Source organism: Vigna angularis, chromosome 3 (genome assembly GCF_016808095.1).
Source record: "Vigna angularis cultivar LongXiaoDou No.4 chromosome 3, ASM1680809v1, whole genome shotgun sequence".
Classification (NCBI taxonomy): Eukaryota; Viridiplantae; Streptophyta; class Magnoliopsida; order Fabales; family Fabaceae; genus Vigna; species Vigna angularis.
The window spans coordinates 22138567-22159015 of record NC_068972.1 but is presented as its reverse complement, the minus strand read 5'-3'; the positions used below and the strand labels follow the sequence as shown (position 1 = coordinate 22159015).

General features: G+C 30.4%; 1 protein-coding gene across 1 annotated transcript; it reads left to right on the top strand.

The window, feature by feature from the left end:
- Window positions 1–8027: 8027 nt before the first annotated feature.
- Window positions 8028–19608, top strand: LOC108326438 (truncated basic helix-loop-helix protein A). Its single transcript, XM_017559950.2, has 8 exons — window positions 8028–8718; window positions 8907–9161; window positions 11325–11421; window positions 12021–12035; window positions 12198–12254; window positions 12350–12875; window positions 18334–18875; window positions 18975–19608. Exons 1-8 carry the CDS (start codon window positions 8615–8617, stop codon window positions 19368–19370), a joined length of 1992 nt encoding a protein of 663 aa, XP_017415439.1. The 5' UTR covers window positions 8028–8614; the 3' UTR covers window positions 19371–19608.
- Window positions 19609–20449: the final 841 nt, after the last annotated feature.

Here is a 20449-nt window from a genome sequence, read left to right as displayed (position 1 = left end):
ACCTGTATCTATCCAACCAAGACAACATCACGTCAATCACCTATTATTCACTAATTCATAATTAACAATAATAAATTAAGAGGTAATTAGGCCATGTGATCTAACTTGTGCATATAAGGGCCCATGAATAGTTATATACATAACACATTTTACAAGATATATATGTGACTTAAGTTCATCAATTACTATATTTATTGTTTGTTGATACACTTGACTAATTATGGTGTGAGAATATCTTTTGTAGGTAGAACTCCTAGGAATTTGAGTATAAAAAAAAGCTTGAAATGTTCGAAATGTTTTTCAAGCCTCCACAAGATATATTTGATTCTAATAACAAAGCGACTCAAGATACAAAATATTTCCATAATCATAATATCCAAGAATGACATTGGTGATCTCTTTATATACTTCTTTTTTTATAGACAGCAAGTATATTAGTAGTAGAATATCTTTGTATACTTAATTTGAATATGATCCAACAACCGCCTTGTCGGATGATAGTTCCTCCTCAATCATCATGGCAACAGCGACTGCACTGGCCCAACGTTGTTACGTGTGTTGTGGGATCCTATAATCCCAGAAGGACATGGCAGAGGGATTAGATAAAGAGGAGAAGTTACAATATTGGCAGAAGTCCAAAACAATAACTTTTATATATCTCATAAAAGAGTCATTTTTTATGTTAGGTTTTGCAGTGAAATTACAAATACATTTTTCGGTGGTGAATTAATGTATACCAAGTTAGATACCTCAAACAAACTTCACAGCAGTTAAAAAGAATGATCTCTTACAAAAAGATTAGAGAGCACATGGTGTCACAGAAGTTGACATTGGGTTGTAAATGGGTCAGGGAACAACCCAAAACTTGAAATAAATTGCTACGACCTTTTTGCGGAGCGTGATAGAGAAATCCTGATCAAAGGACAATGATCTACGGAAGTGGTGGGGTTGAATTTAATTACAATATTTTCGTTTGTAAGATAATATTCTACAGTATTTGAGAGACATTAGTTAAAGATTATATTCAAAATCATAAAAATTACTTTTGATATGTTAATTATTGCCTTATAACGTTTACTGATATTGTCGTAAAGTTATTAGTTAATCACAAACAAGACTTTGTTCTGATTCACAAAAAATTAGTCGACGATATTTTCCTAATCCTTTTATTAAAAAAAAATTAATGGTATTAAATTAATTATTTGGTAACTTTAATATAACATTATTATTAATAATAATTATTCATTAAGTGCTTTTTCATTATATAAATTAAATAGAATTGGATAATTAAAATTTAGAAACAAAGTATATATCACATTAACATATTTATTTTAAGAAAAAAAAAATACTAATTTTACTACTTCCAAGTTGTCTGTGACATCTTCAACTCGCGACTTCCCGTCTTTCTCCCATCAACCCTAAATATTGCACTCACTATAATACCTATGAGCCTCCAATTTAATTTCTGTCCTCACACCTCTTATTTAAATTTCTATTCACTACTTAATTGTAATTTCTTAAGTTATTATGTTTTGGTTATATAGATCTTTGATAAAATTTCAACTTTTGTAATCATTACTTAGATCACAATCAAATTTTAGATAAGATATACTATTTCAAACTATATTAAATTATTAATTTGATTATAATTATTATTATATCGAATTGATGATTTATGTATTGAAATTGACTTGGATTATATACGAACTTTTAAACTAGGCAATGGCTTAAAAGGCTTAAAATGAGTATTGTAAATTATTTTGATAAATATTGGTGCTTTATATGAGTATAAAAGTGTGTTTTCAACTTTTTATAATGGATATATGGTTGAATTTTTCTTTGGGTTAATTTGAAACTTTATGCAAAAATTGTTGTGTTTTGGATTCTTCGCTTGAGCATCAAGTTAGGAGAAAAATCTCGAGCGAATTGAAGTAATGATTAATTATTCAAGTGATGTAGTTTGATATTTTACATGTCTCTGTTTTTTTTTTTCTAAGATTTTCCAACCAAATATCACTTCATTGACATATTATAGTTTGAGGGAGGAGGAATTAAAAATAAATATATTTTTCTCTACATTCAATTGACTCATATAATTTAAGAGTTGAAGAAAAAATTATGACGAATTTTTAAGTTTCAAAAAATAGACAATACTTTAAATACGTAATGATTGATTCTTATAATATCATTTATTGAACTTGGGACCAGTACAATTTATTTTATCACTTAAACATTGATCAAACACTCAGAAGATATAAATTCTCGTTATTGAGTGAATAGACTCGAGTGACATACTTTTATATTTTCTTCCCATGCAATCAAGTGAGGCAATTTCACTCAAGAAATATATTTTTTTAATTCATTGTCAGTTCAAGAATTAAATATAATAATGGTATAATATCATATATGTTAATGTTAATGATTATGTATTGTATACAATTGTGATGTGATTCAGATGAAATTATATATTTATGTTATTTAATGATTGTATGTACTAGATATAGATTCTTACGTTTCTGCATGCGGCTATGTGAGTGTATATATTTATGTGATGGATGCGTCGTTATCAAACCAAACCCCCCTTTAATTTTGAAATAGAGTTAAAATTTTCTTTTCTCAAATCAAAACTTTATGTTCCTATCAATATTTTATTTCGTGTATTTTTATGCTAATAATGTATATATTTTTCTATTAATATTGTATGCACTTAGTTGTCTAGCTTTCAAATAAAGGAAATTTAAGGAATATTTGCAGGTTTCTTGGCTCTCCATTCTTGTTATGAAGCCTTTACTTTTTCTTATATAGCTTTTAAATTTATAATTATTGCCATTTTTTTAAAATTAAAACATTCAGAAACAAATATTAGTCACAAATTTTTTACAATTAATTAATCAGGGTATAACATAATAGCGTAATGCAAAGAGGCAATTAGACCAATGAATTTTTTAAAATTAAACTTATGTATTTATTATGGAAAAAAGATGACTAATTAATTGTACAGTAGCATCAAAATTTACATAAGATATTCTATGATACCCAATATCACATTAGTGCAGTTAAGGGAAACGACAACGGTTATTTTTGTCCATAGACAACGGTTCTGGAACCGAGACATATACAGACGAGGCAAAAAATCTAACATTTTTGTCTCAATTGGGGACCGAGACAAAAGGGGTAGGATTTTGCCTTGGTTCAAAAATAACCGAGACAGTAGGATTTTACCACCTTTTTTTAAAGGACTTTTCGTCTCGGTTCTCTTTTGAACCGAGGCAATATCTTGGAAAATTCAATAAAAAAATATTAAAATATTTAGCATGGTGTTGTGGTGTTATTTCCAGTTATCCCAATGAAAAGTAAACTTCATCAATCACACGGAACTTGAAGCTGTTTGTTTTTCTCTTAAAGAAATACAAGGTTAACATTTAATGTTAGAGGATTCCACAATTTAAATTTGCATATTCCACAAACTTTCACAGGTGAATCACGAAACAAAATTAGAAGATACCTGAAATAATAAGGATATCCAAGTATTGAAAGCCATGATGTAATCACAAATCTATATATTAATACAAGATGGACAAAGATAACATATCTAGGATGGAAAGAAAATATAAACATTTAGTACAAGAGTTTGATAAAATTGAATTAATACTTCTGGCATAGATCCCCCTTCAAAAAGAGGGAGGATGAGGGAACTTGTTTCATTTGCTATCAAATAGAAATTTTAGAATATTTGATGGATAGAAAATCTTCACAAACCAATTACAATCAATCAAAATGCTGGATGTGAAAAACAAAAAGGACATAAATGAAGCAAACATTTCCTTAAACAAATTTAAACACCAAAACTATTCACTAACACCAACAAAGATATCAGCATTTGAGCAATAAAAGATAAGTTTTGAGCCAGTCCCATCAACAACAAGGATTAAAACATTTTGTAGGACACCATTTTGCACAATCAGCTAGGGAGGTGTAACATATACTAATATCTCAAAGCTGAGATACACAAACGAAGCATATATTATGCCTTAACAAAGTATGGTTCCATACAAACTCCATCATTTATAAAATTACTAAATTCCATATTCCTAGTAGAAAGTTGTCAATATTATTAATACAAGATATAAAATAGATTAGAAAAACTTACAAGCAAAAGATGATTCAGAAACTAAATAACAAAGTAAATAATAAAAAAAATTTAGCTTCGAGATTCACCTTCCAGATGAAGATGTTCTTAAAGCTCTAATAGGTGTGCGTTCTGGCTTTTGCATAACTCGAACCATCCTGTTAAGGCCACTTCGAAGGCAGGTAACAACTACTTTGTTAATATATCCTCCAGATTTTTCATTAGCCTGATTCCAAAAGAATGTGCATAACAGTTGGTCAACAACCAAAAAAACCTCTATGAAATTCTAAATTGAAGGAGGCACTACAGGAACCCAATCCCAACAATCCATCGCTCAAACTTTGTTAAAGGAGCGATTTTGAAGGGTAAAGCCACTGCCGTGACCCCTACAGATGCAACCAGCACCGTAGCTTTCTCCCTGCAACATCACCGGACAATCACTACGACAAAGGCGCCACCACGACAGCAGATCGCGAGACAAAGGGATCACTAAATTGCTCCTTTGCCGCGAGTGCGCTACCGCTGCAAGAGCTCTGCCGTCGCGTCCGTCGCCTAAGCCTCCACTACCACTAGCCTCCACTGGATTACGCCATTATCACGACGCTAGGGAAAGATATTGCAGGTATGTGCGCGGGTGTTCCCTAAAATGTGGAAGAGAGACAGAGAGACAGGCTGCCATCCGGTTAAAGGGACCACCAACACAGTGGGGAGAGGAAGCCCCGCCACTGCCCGCAAACCTCCATCCACCGCCGTCGCCGCCCTTAAAGCCCTCTTCCACCCACCCGCCCTCCCGGAGCTACGCCGCACAAAGTCCTTTTCCGCCTCCAAAAATGAACTTTTCTCTACCTCCTTCGAACCCCAACGCAAATCCTTCGCTGCCAAGAACAGATCTCCAACCTCCTCTGCCGCAATAGTCGTTGGGCTTGGCGATGACAGTAGACAAGCCGCCATTGTGACGGCGGAGCTTTGTGAAGATGGGCATGGAAGATGAGAAAGGGGAAATATGCTTTGAAGAGAACTCTAACAGAGGTGGGAAATATGCTTCGAAGAATGGGTTTGCATGAAGAGATCGAGAAACCGTGAATGAAGATGTGGGAGAATGAAGATGTGGGAAACCTATATGCCTCGATTAGAAGGCAAACGGAAACATAAATGCTCAATGACATCGGTTCGTAAAAGACCGAAGCAGTATGCTTTGTCGCAGAGAGTTTTATGGTTCGGTTTCGTAAATAACTGAAATAGTAGAGGACATAGGTTTCGGTTTCCACTAAATCAAGACGTATAAGTTCGCCTTAATTACAAATATGTCATCACGTTTTAATATGTTTCGATTTTGTGAAGACTGATACATATTAAACGTGTTAAAATAGTGTTTTTTTTTTACTAGTGATATGCCCATTATATAATTAAAAAGATAATAGCAAATAAAGAATCCAAATAACCAATGAATAAAGGAGAGATTAATATCTTGCAATGATTAAATAGGTTTGAAATATTCCTTTTCATAAAAACTGGGGGGAATGGAGCCTACAAATTTGTACCAAATGAAACCTGTCAGTAATTACTAGTAGACCAGTTCAGCTAAAATTTCTGACAATTATGTATAGAACCATATCTATTATAAACGTTGTATAAAGGTATTCAAATCTTACTAATAAAAATATTTCCATTTGTAACACCTAGATTTTGGTGTTTAATACAGTCAATTTATATATTTATTTGTAATTCTTATTGATAAGTTTTTATCTATCCGGTACTTGTTTATTATATTTTTAATAGGTATAAAAATCAAAGAACCCAACTACGAGAGTCATAAAATATATTAACTATTAATATAAAAAAAGATATATTATTTTATACTTGCTAAAACTAAAATGTATTTACAATGATAAAACTCATTAATAATATTTATCTGTAATTCTTAAACTAAAAAAAGTTATAAATATAACCATCTCATAATTAAATTTTTATAAATACTCACACAAAATCTCTTATTGAGTTGATCATCTGAGACTTTTTGAAGATAGATTTTTTGCAGGTAGACTTTTCCGTTGTGATGATTTGATGCTAGGTCATATATCAACAATCAGGTTAGCCGACTTGAGTGGAAACACTAGAAAGGGAGATAAGGGAATTGAATAATGTTTCTAAAAATTTTGAAAAACTAACACTTAATATATACTGTAGGGATTAGACGAATAACTATTAGACGTTTTTGTAGTAAAGACCCATGAATAGTAATATAAATAGCATATTCTATGATATATGTTAAATACAAATATGCTTGAAGTGTTCAAAGTGCTCTTGAAATCTCAAGCAAGATATATTTGACTATGTAAAAATATCATAATTCTTTATTAGATGTAGCAACTAGATAGGAAAATATTAAGTTAAAACTATCAAATAGCTTATGTATTGTATGTGGCCAAAGACACTTCGGCCCTATCAACTACAATCTTAAGATGATTGGTTAACCAAATATAAATATGATATCGCATACTAGGTGCCTCATACTAGATATCCTATAACTAGTGGAACTCACATGCCAATACGAGATACTAAGAGTTGTATATCCGAACGAGTAAGATCAATATGTTACATAGCAGACATTAATAGTCGAATACTAAATATCATATTCCCTAAACCTAGTCAAATATGTCACATAGCCTACCTATACGAATCTCTGTTTGTCAAAAACATCAACACGATATGTAACTTAGTCAAATATGATTATAGATCTCCGTAGGTAAGATGGTCATTAGGTCTATGGGCCAATAAGCCCATAATCGAGGCCTATCCAAGTGAGGGTCCATGGTTAGCAAAATATCTCTATAAATATTATTTTAATTATGTTTTGACTTCAGTTTTGCATTAATCATACTTTGACTAAAACCTCTAATTTAGAACACTGATTTGAGCGTCGAAAAATCTTCTAAAATACTCTATCATTTGATTAAGGATAAAGGAGGTTAAAAAACAAGTATAAAATAATAGGAGTTTATAAAGTGAAGGAAAACTATTTGCAAAGTACCTTCAACTTTGTATTTACAGTTTATATATTTTCAATTCTTAGTCTATAATTAAGTTTTAAAGTAGCTTAAAAAAAAGTTTCTTTTCACATTATTTGAAATTTACTAATTTTAAATTTAATTATTTGACTTGAATAAGTATGCAAGTGTCGTCGAGTCATAATATATATTATAGCTAATGTTATATAATTCATTTAAAATTAATATCTAAACATTTTTTATTAAATATTAATAGTATAACTCTTTTGAGAAGTGTTAACAAAAACTACTCAAATTCTTTTAATTAAAATAAATATATATTTAAAACTATAATGAGTTAACTATCAGATCATGATCTTCTAATGAATAACACAAAAAGTGTTAAAATTAACTAGACCTCGTTCACGTTTAAACATCTAAAACATGTATTAAATGACATTTGATTTTAATTGTTATACTCTTTAACTGGATAAAATTTTCCAATTTAATAGCATTTTTTATTGTTTCCGAAAAAAAAATATTATCAACAAATATTTGTTTAATTCATAGGAAAATAAATTGTCCATGTAAAAATGTTATTAACAGATAACGTAGTTAAGGTCCTAGTCTCGCCTTATTTTATAATATAAGTAAAATAAATTTAAAATTTTATATCATATGACCTTGTGGTTGTGACTAGAATTTAGTGGGCTGACATAATCCTCATGTTTTTTTCATGATACGCCGGTGCTTAATTTCCACGCATCTATTTCAATTTTCATTTTTATTTCATGATAACCATTGTTGTTAGTATTTGTTACACACATGATTCCTTTCTATCTGTCTTTTACTCATCAAGTATATATACCCAAATACATTTTAGAAAATCATTTTCTTTTCCTTGTCACTGACAAAATCCTGAAGGCTCTCCAAAACAAACACAACTAACAAACCACCAGGCACCCTCAAACCACAGAGCTAGCTACCACTGTCTGGTAGACCAACCAGTCAAAACCATACACTTTCTTCAGTTTCAAAACCCTATTTCTCTCTCTATCTCTCTCTTTCTGATCATTAACCAACAAACGTTCCTAGATCTTCTCCTTACAGAGATTTGGTAATTCTTGGATCGCCCGCATATCCACCTCAAAGTCATACACCTTTTTAAACATCTCTTTCTCTCCAATACGCAAACCACACATCCATCTGCAGGTCTATACTTAATTTCTTGACCTTCTCTTCTCTTTTCAGAACTCCCTTTACCTTATTTTCTCCCTTCCTTTCACTCCCAATAAATTAAACCTTTGATTTTCCGCTCAGATCCACGCAAAACAATCTTTTTTTCATTGCCTATTAACTTCTCATCAAAACCAAGAACCCTTTTCTTTTTCCTTTTTCTCACCTTTTTCCCACTTTTGGCTATGTTTTTTCAAGCAAACTAGACATGGTTACAGAGAAGTAACCAAAAGCCTTCTGTTCCGAAACCCTGTTAGGAACAATGGCTGCACCACTAGGCAATAAACTCCAAAGCATGTTGCAGGCTGCGGTGCAATCTGTTCACTGGACTTATAGCCTCTTCTGGCAACTTTGCCCACAACAAGTGTACGTCGTTATTAATTCACTTTATCCACACTAATTGTCCCATATCATATATAATCACCAATACTCTTCTAATTAATTAATGTTTCTCACTCTCTCTAACCGACACATGTATGTGTGTGTAACTAGTGTGACACTAAATTATAACAAGTTAGTTTTAAGGTCATTTGTTATATGTTATGTTGATTTAGGATTCTGGTTTGGGGTGATGGGTACTACAATGGGGCAATCAAGACTAGGAAGACGGTGCAACCAATGGAGGTGAGTGCTGAGGAGGCATCTCTCCAAAGAAGCCAGCAACTTCGAGAACTCTATGAATCACTGTCCGCCGGAGAGACAAATCCGCCAACTCGGCGGCCTTGCGCCGCCTTGTCGCCAGAGGACTTAACAGAATCAGAATGGTTCTATTTGATGTGTGTCTCATTCTCCTTTCCTCCTGGTGTTGGGTAAGTCATGTTGCATTATTTGCAATAAAGCTTTCTTTATGTCTTTACATAGAAATCTAATCTAACTTTTACTTTATCAGTTCTTTAAGACTCTTTTTAATAATGTTGAACTATATTTGATGTGGTGAATTTTATTATCTGATAGGCCATTTTCTAGATATGTATAGTTTCGGTTCAAAATTTGAGTTAATTATTACCTTTTGAAGATGAGTGGAACGGTAGCTTTTGTAAAGGGTGAGGAGAAGTATTATAATGTCCCTTAGTAAAAGAGAAAGGGAGAGACTAGCTACTGTGACATGTGAATTTAAATGCAACGATAGCAGCTGCAAAAATTTAATAACTTTCCATTTGTGCTAACTTAGCTTTTCAAACAAGTTCCTTCCTTACTTTGTTTAGAGAAAATTAAAGATGTTAAATCATTTTCTCATAAAGAGGTCATGCTAAAGGTTATCAATGAAGTATCAATGCGATTTCCCTCACTTGGAAGTGCATTTTGGTGAGGCATGAAGACTGGCCCAGAGGCTTCTGTGAGTGTAGTTTAAATGCAATCTGAGTAGCTTCGAATTTATGAAGTGTCAGTAAAAGATATATATACACAGACTGAAAAGAAAATGTTATAATATATATAACAAGCGTTCTTTGATTCCCTCTCTAATATTTACATATATTTGATAAAATTTACAATAAGGTTATCAAGAACTATTGAATAAGTTGTAAAACTGGTGTCACTTGAAGAATAATTAATTACACATTTGAGTGGACGAAGAAGTGTTTATTGAAAATATTGTATTAGAGAGAAGTTGGTGAAAAAGATATATTAATTTAGTGCAGATTCCATAGTGAAAGGAATTTGATATCTTGTGTGGAAATAGAGAAGAGACGGTAAAACTTGTGCAATTATCACTTATTTGTTGGAAAGTGTTTCGCGTATGGTATCATTTGTCTCTAAGTACCAAAAGGTGGTTGAGGGGCTTTATTTCTTCTTCCTATTCGAAGGTTTCTCAGATTCTGCTTTCAGGAGTAAATGAAACACAGTTAGATTACGTAAATTTGTCAAACTGACAGCATTGATATTGAGAGTTGTGTTAGAATGTGTTGGGGAATATATTCGGAGCATTCTGTCAAAAAAGAATTTGCTGAGCTGGTCAATATTTAGTTGCGCATTATATGCTTGAATAGGACTGCTGCTAGAGGGAATTGCCTATTTTGAGAAACCAGACAAATTAAAGCGTTCAAATTTAAAGCGATCTAGCTGCAAAAAAATTCCACTGTAGCTACCATCCTCATTTGGAACTTTTTGCAATCACACCTTCATCTTCCTTTTCTTCTCCCTCCTCCGGGATCAAACTTTTTCCACCATCATATTTTCATTATGGAAAATTAATTTACTATAGGAATCCGTGTTTCAATGCTAGATCTTTTCTCTATAGCTTCCTATAGTTTCTCCTAAATTGCTAATACCATTTTCCCTTCCATCAAAACGATTTATAACATCAATTGGTCCCTATATAACAGATGGATGCATGCTCCTATCAAATGTTGCACCATGCTATTTACTTCTCAATTATATGATGTGAATTTAGGCTGGTCTACTTTCACACACTCAAAGCTATGATCCCTTTGGTTTTGTATATATTCTGTAGGACACGCTATGGTGGGGAGAGGACAAATAAAAAGTTTATTAGAGCTGAGTGGAGCAGGACTATATTAGGAATCTAATAATAATGCACTAATTTTAATGTGGGATTTAGATTATTTCATGTTAGAAAGAAACATGACAATGTTGTTGTTATAAGACAGAAAGATATAAAATTAAATTAAGGAGCTATGTGTAAATAATTGTAGATCTTTCTATATATAACTGTTCTTGTATCTTTCTCTATTATGTGGGACATTATTATGTTTGCTTTTAACATATCAGGATCTTCATCTGTCTGTATGAAGCAAATCATTGTTTTTGACGATTGTTTAGATTCTCTACAATTCTGGGAATTTTAGTTACATATACATTGAATTCTCTTTAATAAAAGAGTGTTAAGGGGTAAAAGTTCACAATATTTCTAACATGTAATAATTTAAGTATATGGAATTTGAGAGAAAAATTATTATTCTTTTAATTTATTTTCTTTGCATTTGACACATATTACTGAACTGCGCTATAAGGTTGCCTGGAAAGGCATTTGCTAGGAGGCAGCATGTTTGGCTCACTGGTGCAAACGAGGTGGACAGCAAAACATTTTCACGAGCTATTCTAGCCAAGGTGCTTCTTTTATATACCAAACAAATCACATAATATTTCAAGACAAATGCTATTAAAAGTAGAAAGTATCCAAAGAAAAGAGTTTTTTAATTACATTAAAAAATATAAAAATTACTACTTTATTATAAAGTATATTAAATTAATATTTAATCAATTTCCTTAAACATTATAACATTACTTTTTCTTAACTAAGGGAAAAACTTTCCATTTTTTTCTGTGGGATCAATGAAACGAAGGGCAGAATATAAGATTGGAAAGCTAACAATAAGGATGAAAATGCAGAATTTAAACGGGTAGCTTGACACTTTCAATTTTCTTTTACACTCAACTTATAATTTCATAAATTATTATTTTATTATAATTCTATATTTTTACATATTTTTATTATGTCAATATAATATTTTATTATAAAAACCAATTTATGAAGTCAACGTAGAATCAAAAGGAGTGTCAAAAGAATATTTTTCTTTTTGGATATAAAGAAAGTTACACAAGTTGCTTTTGCTTTTGAATTTATTGAATGACATGAAGGGTGATTCATAATTTACTAACTTGTGTTTTCCTCTGGTTTCTGGTTGCAAACTTTTCCACAATCATAGAGTGCTCGAATACAGGTAACCATTCTTTTTTATCGTTTTTTCTCATTCTGCGTTCCTCACGCGTACAAAATCCATAAAAGTCGAATACAAAAAAGAATAAGAGGAAAATTAAAGTGAATAATAATATATAAATATAATATTAAATATGATGAATTTGTCATCTTTTGTAACATACAGACAGTGGTGTGCATTCCTTTATTGGACGGCGTTGTTGAGTTTGGTACAACGGATAAGGTAACCAACCTTCACTCCCTCCTAACGTACCAATCACTCTTAACGCAACAACCTTTTCACTTGTATATGTTCATGTTTTTCTCTTTTTTGCTTAGGTTCAAGAAGACCTTAACTTCATCCACCACGTGAAGACATTCTTCGCAGAACACCACCACCCTCTGCCGCCCAAGCCCGCCCTGTCCGAGCACTCAACCTCCAACCCCATCTCCTCTTCCGACCACATCCCCGCCGTCATGTACACTGTCGCAGACCCACCCGCAGCCGATCCCGCCCTAAACGACGAGATGGACGAAGATGAAGAGGAAGAGGATGAGGAGGAGGAGGAAGAAGAGGAGGAGGGGGCGGAGTCCGCCTCTGAGGACGACACCCGAGACCGCATTGCTCGCGGGGTCACGACGCCGGAGATGGAGGACGTGACGAGGGCGGAGCCCAGCGAGCTGATGCAGCTGGAGTTGCCGGAGGATATCCGGGTGGGGTCTCCGAACGACGGATCGAACAACTTGGACTCGGACTTCCACTTGCTGGCGGTGAGTCAAGGAGGGAACGCGGCGGGGCAGGCTGAGTCGAGCGTGAGATGGGGCCCGAGTGAAGAGGCATTACAAGTTCAACTACCAGCTTCAGGTAAACTGGTAGTTATTTAGTTATGCAGAAACACCCATCCATGCATACATGTGAATGATAAACTGATAACAACAGGTTTCGTATAGCATTACAACTGCCACTGCATCTCACCAAACATTCAACACCTAGAATACATGGACCACGTTAGGTAGGTCACTAAGAAGAATTTATTAATTAGTTAGTGAAGATTAATTTTCAAATGAGTTATTATTAATTAAATAAGTGTCACTAATCTAGAGCTAGGGCATGTGGTCCTTATCCTAATAGATCAGTTGTGAGGAGCGTTTGGTGAGGGTCCTCAGCAAAAGTCTAAACCACGAAATTGGTTTTTAATGCAGAGCCATGAAAGGAGGTATCCCACACTGTATATGTACGTAAACAAACACCATTATCCGCATGCAAATATATCATAATAAAGACCCCTGTCCATGTACACACTATAAAACGAAATTATGACTGCGACAGCAGAAAGAAAACCGAAAGTTTATGCATAGTCCAAAAAAAAAGACAAAAATAGTTTTCGGTGCATTAAAAGTATATAAAACAGCTAACCAGTACCATGATTAAAAGTTACATTTTATTCAAAATATTATTAGAGCAATTTCTTATCATTAACAAACCATTATAATTATCATTATTTTTCTTCTATATCTCCCTCGTTTACATTATTTTATGACTAGTTAACTATCAGTACGATATATAAAACAGAATAGACAGTAGTCGAATAAAAATACAATAAGAACTAATTATATTAAATGCCTGGTGTACAAAGTATAACAATAAAAGATGTTGATAATAATGATAACCAAGACACCCACATTAATGATAATAATAATAAATATGCTATGAATGACAATAACAATAATGAATGTAATAACATACAAAAATATTGAAAAGAAGGTAGTATATTGATAATTATAAAAAGTAAACTAATAATGAGTAACACGTGATTTTATGATTATTATTTTTATTATTATTATTTAATATAAATATATAGTCGTTTATATATATATATATATATATATATATATATATATATATATATATATATATATATATATATATATATATATATAGTAATGGTTTGAGAGTCTTCTGTAGAGCCTTGTTTTAACTTAAAATCAGCTACCGACAGGGAAAAATGATCAGTGAAAATTGAATGAATGATTAGAAAAGAAAATATGAAACAAATAAATTTAAAAGTATTTTATTTGAAGAGATGAAATGAATAAAATCTCAAAAATAAATAAAAAAACTGAGAAATTTTATGATTTCTGAAATTATTTTTCAATGTGTCACCAAGTAAAATTTCATTATTTTCTATTCTTTTAATTTCTTTTCAAACCAACACCAATCATAAAGTGGTTGCGGGCAAAGAGGAACTAAATCACTGTTTAATGATTAGATATGTTATTTTAAAGATAAGCATTGTTTGGATGAAAAATCTTCAAAACTCAATGAGCTACCACAGCATTGGACATGTTTGGAAGATAAATCCAAAACATTATAGATGTTAATGTCAACAAGAACACATCAAAATAAGTCAGAAATGTGGAGAATATTCTTTCTTCCCCTTGTTTTAGGTAGAAAACCCAACAGATATATGTAAGTTTTTGGCGTGTCACTGTTTCAAAGTACTCCAAAATCCAAGACTGAAATGAAAATAAAATGTACTTTTCACAACAAACAAATTACAAGTCCTTGAATTTTAAATAAACTTTTTCTTAGACTTAGTTATATACACATCTTCAAGATAGTGAACATATGGACAACACATATTATCTACTTTAATATATATCAATGGTACTATAAATTAGTAAAATTAAAATTATTAAATAACATATGTGCTAGGACAGGTCGACACACTATATTCTTTTTAATGAGTTGAAATTTAATATTTATATTAATTTTAACTATATATATTTAAAATAAAAGTTTTTTTTTTTAATTTAAAGTGAGTTTCGTCCTGTATAATTACACTTCTAATTTTTTAAACTTAATTTTTTTTTCTCCTTCTAACATATATACAATATAATATTATAAATAAAGTAAAACAAAATATAATTCATATAAGAAAAAATATCCATGGACACTAAAAGCATGTATTGATGTCTAATATCTAATATACACTTAGAGATAATAAAAATGATAAATTTATAGGTTATAAGAAGGGAGATAGGAAGAAAAATTAAGTATGTGATAGATAAAATTAAGATATTCATATGTCATTGCTTTTTATATAAATCAAACTAGAAATGCATCCGAATCTTTATTAATTATGTTGTTTTACTTATCAAGTTAAAATTTAATTGTTGTTCTAATTTTTATTATTTATATTAATTATATTATAATCTTAATAAATTTTCATTACAAAGAGAAAACTGAAGTTTGAGAAAATAGTTTGAATATAAAACTTGAAGAGTGTTATTTAAAACTGAGGATGAGAAAAATAAAATAATATTACATAGACTAAAGATTATATTGGAATTAAGATGTAAATATTAAAAAGGAATTCCCTGTGTATTGTTATAAACTATTAATATATTTTAGTTTTAATATATTTTTCAGTACATAGAGAAAAAATGGAGTGTGAAAAGAAATTATATATCAATTAGATGATTAATTTTAGCCGTTGTTTGAAAGAGAAGGTGTAGTAGAAGAAAATATATATATAAAGTGGTGTTACATGAATATGAAGTATATGAAAAGTAAAAATATTTTTCATATATTATCATAAACTATAAATTTCATATAAAATTTTATATCAATTAGTTATAAATAGTGGTATTTCAATATTTTTAATTACAAACATATTATCATTAATATTTTTATGGTTTTTTTATTTCATTATATCATTTATCCTACATTTTTCTCTTTTTCTCTACCATTTTATCCATGGTTTTTGTAGATGGCAGTTTTTAATTAATATAAACTCGAATTTTATTTATTCTTCAACATTTACATTTATTCTAAGCACTTTAAAGTCACATCTCCATCCTTCTTATCTTTCAAAATATCTATCATCTTTATTATTATTATTAATTTGTTAACTCTCCAATTATTTATTATTTTTTAATTTAAATATGATTTTTTTAGTTCATGTGAAAGTATTTTCTTATTAAATATCTAATGCTTTCTAATTGTCCTGTTTAATACTTTCGTATAAATCAAGATTATTTTAATGTAATATTTTCAATTAATATGAATATTATTTTTAGATTCTTAATTTTATTAAATAAAAATATATTATTAAGATAAATAAAATAATTACTTTTTTCAATTTTTTAAATAATTTAATTTTAACATTATATGTTCATCACAAATAATTACAATTTACTTAGACGTTTCTAATTTTTTTATGGATAATTTAAATTTTTGAAAGATTATAAAATAATTTACTTTCTAGTTTCATAACATGAAATTTATCTCTAAAAATAAAAGTAATAAATATGCTTTATATTTATAGAATTATCAATTATAATATATTTAAATTATATTTATGTATAAAAATTATCATTATTTTTTCATTACATAACTTAAAACTAATATAAAATTATTTTATTCATGATATATTTATACCCTTTTGTCACTTATCAATTTTTAACATATAAAATGATATTATATATATATATGATGAATCATATGTAATAATTTTCTTTAAATATTGACAAATTAAAAATTTATTATAATTTTATTATAAAATAATTATTATATTTCATAATATCTTAAAAATACATAAGTGATTATCTTGTTTATAAAAAAATGTTAAATATATTATTTGATTGAATAAGGTATTAAAAGTAATATGATTATTTTAATTAATATTTTTATATTTGTTTGCCACATTTATTATATGTTAATAAGTACAAAAAATAAAACAATAACATAAACTTCAAAGACTAAAATGTGATGAAAAGTTTATACAAATTAAAATAATAAAATATAGTGTGGAAAATGCAATAATCTTAATTTTATTTTCTTTATCTTGATTATATTAATATTTTCCATTTTTAACTTTAAATTTAATATATTTAGTAATAATATTTAAAACATATCTTAATTTTTGTAATGATTAAAAATACATGAAAATATATATTAACTAAAAACGTACTTAAATTCTTATTTTATACAGTATGGATTTAAAAAATAAAAAACAAATAGCCTAAAAATCAATTTGGTTGAAATGGGTAAATTAAAATAATTCTAAAATTATTATATTTTAAATATTTTAACCTAAAATGGTCAAATATATGAGGTAATTTCATAAAACTGTTTATTATTATTTTACTTACACATTTAATATCTTGACTTGCATTAATGCATATCTCTTTTATAATACCTATAAGAAAATAATAAAATACCAGCTAAATTTAGAGACAAAAAAGATTAATTACTATATTTATTAAGTCAAATATTATTTTATAAACTAAAAATTATTAATAATAAAATAGTTTATATTGTGAATAAAAAATATAATTATTTATGAATTAAGGGTTAAATTGATTTATAACATTAGCTATCAAAAAGTTTATATATTTATTATTTTTGGTTTTAAATTAGTCTCTAATTTTAAAGACTAATTTAAACATTAATTTCTTAATAGTTAAAACTTTAGTAACTAATATTAAAAATCAATTTAAACTATACAACACAAATTAATTATATTTTTTTATTTATAATAGATACTAATTTAAATATTAATAATTTTTAATTTATGAAATAGTATCTTAAATAGTTAATATAATGATTAATTATTTTTTGTTTCTAAAATTAATTATAATTTAATAACTTTTTTTATTATATTAATACTAACTTGTACTTTTTTTTTTACATTTTAACCTTCAAAACAAATAATAACTTATTAAGTGAGACATATTCGTATCTTACATAAGACCTATATATGATACTTGATATTTGTAATTTATAAAGCATATTTTTATTTTGAAATAACAACCGAAACTGAATTTTGAGACTTATTTTTATGAAAAATGTCTCTTTAATAATTTTTTTTAACAACTTTTTAACAATGTAGTAGCTTGTGATTGATCCGTTTCAAATATATAAATCAATAAAATAATGATATATCATCTATTATTAAAAAATTATTAAAAAAAGTTATTAAAATATCATGATGTTATTTTTATTTTTAATATAAAGAGAAAATAGAACTTTAAGACTGGGAATGCACACTGTGAAGTCGAGTTTTCTTTTTTTACTCATGTATATAATATTTACTATATTTTTACTTTATACCAATTGAATCGTGATATAATCACATTTCATTATTGGAAGGAAGACTTTGATCGGTTGAATAATCAATTTAGAGTTTGGGGATTCAATTTTAAATACGTGAACAAAAATAATACTAGTAAGAAAGTGTTAATAATTTAGTTATATTAATATAATTCTTAATTTTACACATAATTTCCATGTTTAAATATGTTCATGTATTTTGCAGCCCCTCATCTATTAGACGACTTGACCCAAGAGGACAATCACTACTCTGAAACCGTGTCCAACATTCTCCAAAACCAGTCCAGCCGGTGGCCCACATCGCCGACCTCCGTTGGCTACATCACATACTCCACGCATTCAGCTTTCACAAAGTGGAGCAGCCGCGCCAGCCACCTCTTCCACCCGGCAGTCGACGGCCCCAGCCAGTGGCTCCTCAAGTACATTCTCTTCACCGTCCCCTATCTCCATGCCAAGAACCCCGCCGACACCTCTCCCCAAACCGCCGCCGACCCCAAGCTGCGCGGCAAGGGAACGCCGCAGGACGAGCTGAGCGCCAACCACGTGCTCGCGGAGCGCCGCCGCCGCGAGAAGCTGAACGAGCGGTTCGTAATCCTGCGGTCACTGGTCCCCTTCGTCACCAAAATGGACAAGGCATCCATTCTGGGTGACACCATCGAGTATGTTAAGCAGCTGCGGCGGAAGATCCAGGAGCTTGAGGCGCGCAACCGGCACACTGAGGCGGAACACCGTTCCAAGCTCCCTGAGGTGATTTTAGATCCAAGAAACAACGACATTATCCGTATTATAATAAAGTTTATATATTTTGGTGACATGATTTGTTGATGTGTTAACAAATGTGGATAGGTAACGGTTCAAAGGACGAGCAGCAATTCGAGCAAGGAGCAGCAGAGGAGTGGGGTGACGGTGATGGAGAAGAGGAAGGTGAGGATCGTGGAAGGGGTGGCGGCGAAGGCGACGGCGGTGGAGGCTGAGACGGCAACATCAGTGCAAGTTTCGATCATTGAGAGCGACGCACTGTTGGAGATCGAGTGCGTCCACAGAGAAGGGTTGCTTCTTGATGTGATGCAGATGCTGAGGGAGGTGAGGATAGAGGTTATTGGGGTGCAGTCATCAATTAGCAATGGGGTGTTCATGGCGGAGCTGAGGGCTAAGGTGAAGGAACATGCGAACGGGAAGAAGGTGAGCATTGTGGAAGTGAAGAAGGCACTTAACCAAATCATTCCCCATCCTCTCCACTGAATACCACTCTTCTAATTTTTCATGCATTAACTTTATGGATTAACTGCTCTTTAATTTTTCTTGTAATATCTAATCACAATGGCTTAATGTGTATCTAAGATTGATTCAAGCCAAATGTGATCGTCTAGCTAGTCAATAAACCCATAAGCATTCTCAGAAACCCTCGTAACATAAACAAACTAGGAACCACTGCTCTCATTAGAGTTTTAGTCATCATTAATTAAACTAGTTCACATTATTTTGTGTGCTAATTATTTATCATCTAACAATCATGTAGGATATTATTTTATATACATTATATTTTTCTAAGAATATTCGCAATCAAGAAGTTCTTTCTTCCTCTACTACGCTACAAAACAACCACCGAATCCATATAGATCCATGCTTTGTTTCACAATATCATATACGATCATTGAATTCCATATACTTAAGTTTTCTGTAAGCTTTCTTTGTCCTTAATTGATTTCTTTTAATCTCTTAAAATATTCTGAATATGAAGATTATATTTTTTTTTTTGTTATGAATCTATAATTTTGATATATATTCTATGTAGCCTTACTAAAATTAATTTGTACCATGTTTTATTTTTTATTATATATATTTTCGTCGTGTAAGTTGTTAATTAGTCAAGAAAAAAAGAAAAAAAGAGGTAATTCTAGTCGTGGAAACATGAGGAAACTCAAGAAATCTGTTAGAGATTATTCTAAGTACATCAAGACGTTGTGCTTCCGTTAAACTTGTATGATATAGATAACTACGAGTAATTATGCTTTATTTTCATTAGGATTGGATGTAATATACTCAAGTTGATGTAAAGTTCCTATGCAATTGAATTTCTATTCATTCATATGCTTTATCTTGTATTTTATGTTTATGATTTAAAAATTTCATACTTATGAATGTTTTTATTTACTAGAAAGTGAATTGAAACATGGACATGGATAAAGCAACCAAGAGAATTGATTCTAAGAATGGGTTCAACTCTTCTTGATCATTCTAAATATCTGAATTTAATGCAAATTGAATGTTAAATAAACTAAGAAATTAGTAATTTAGCATACTGATTTCAAACTTGTTTA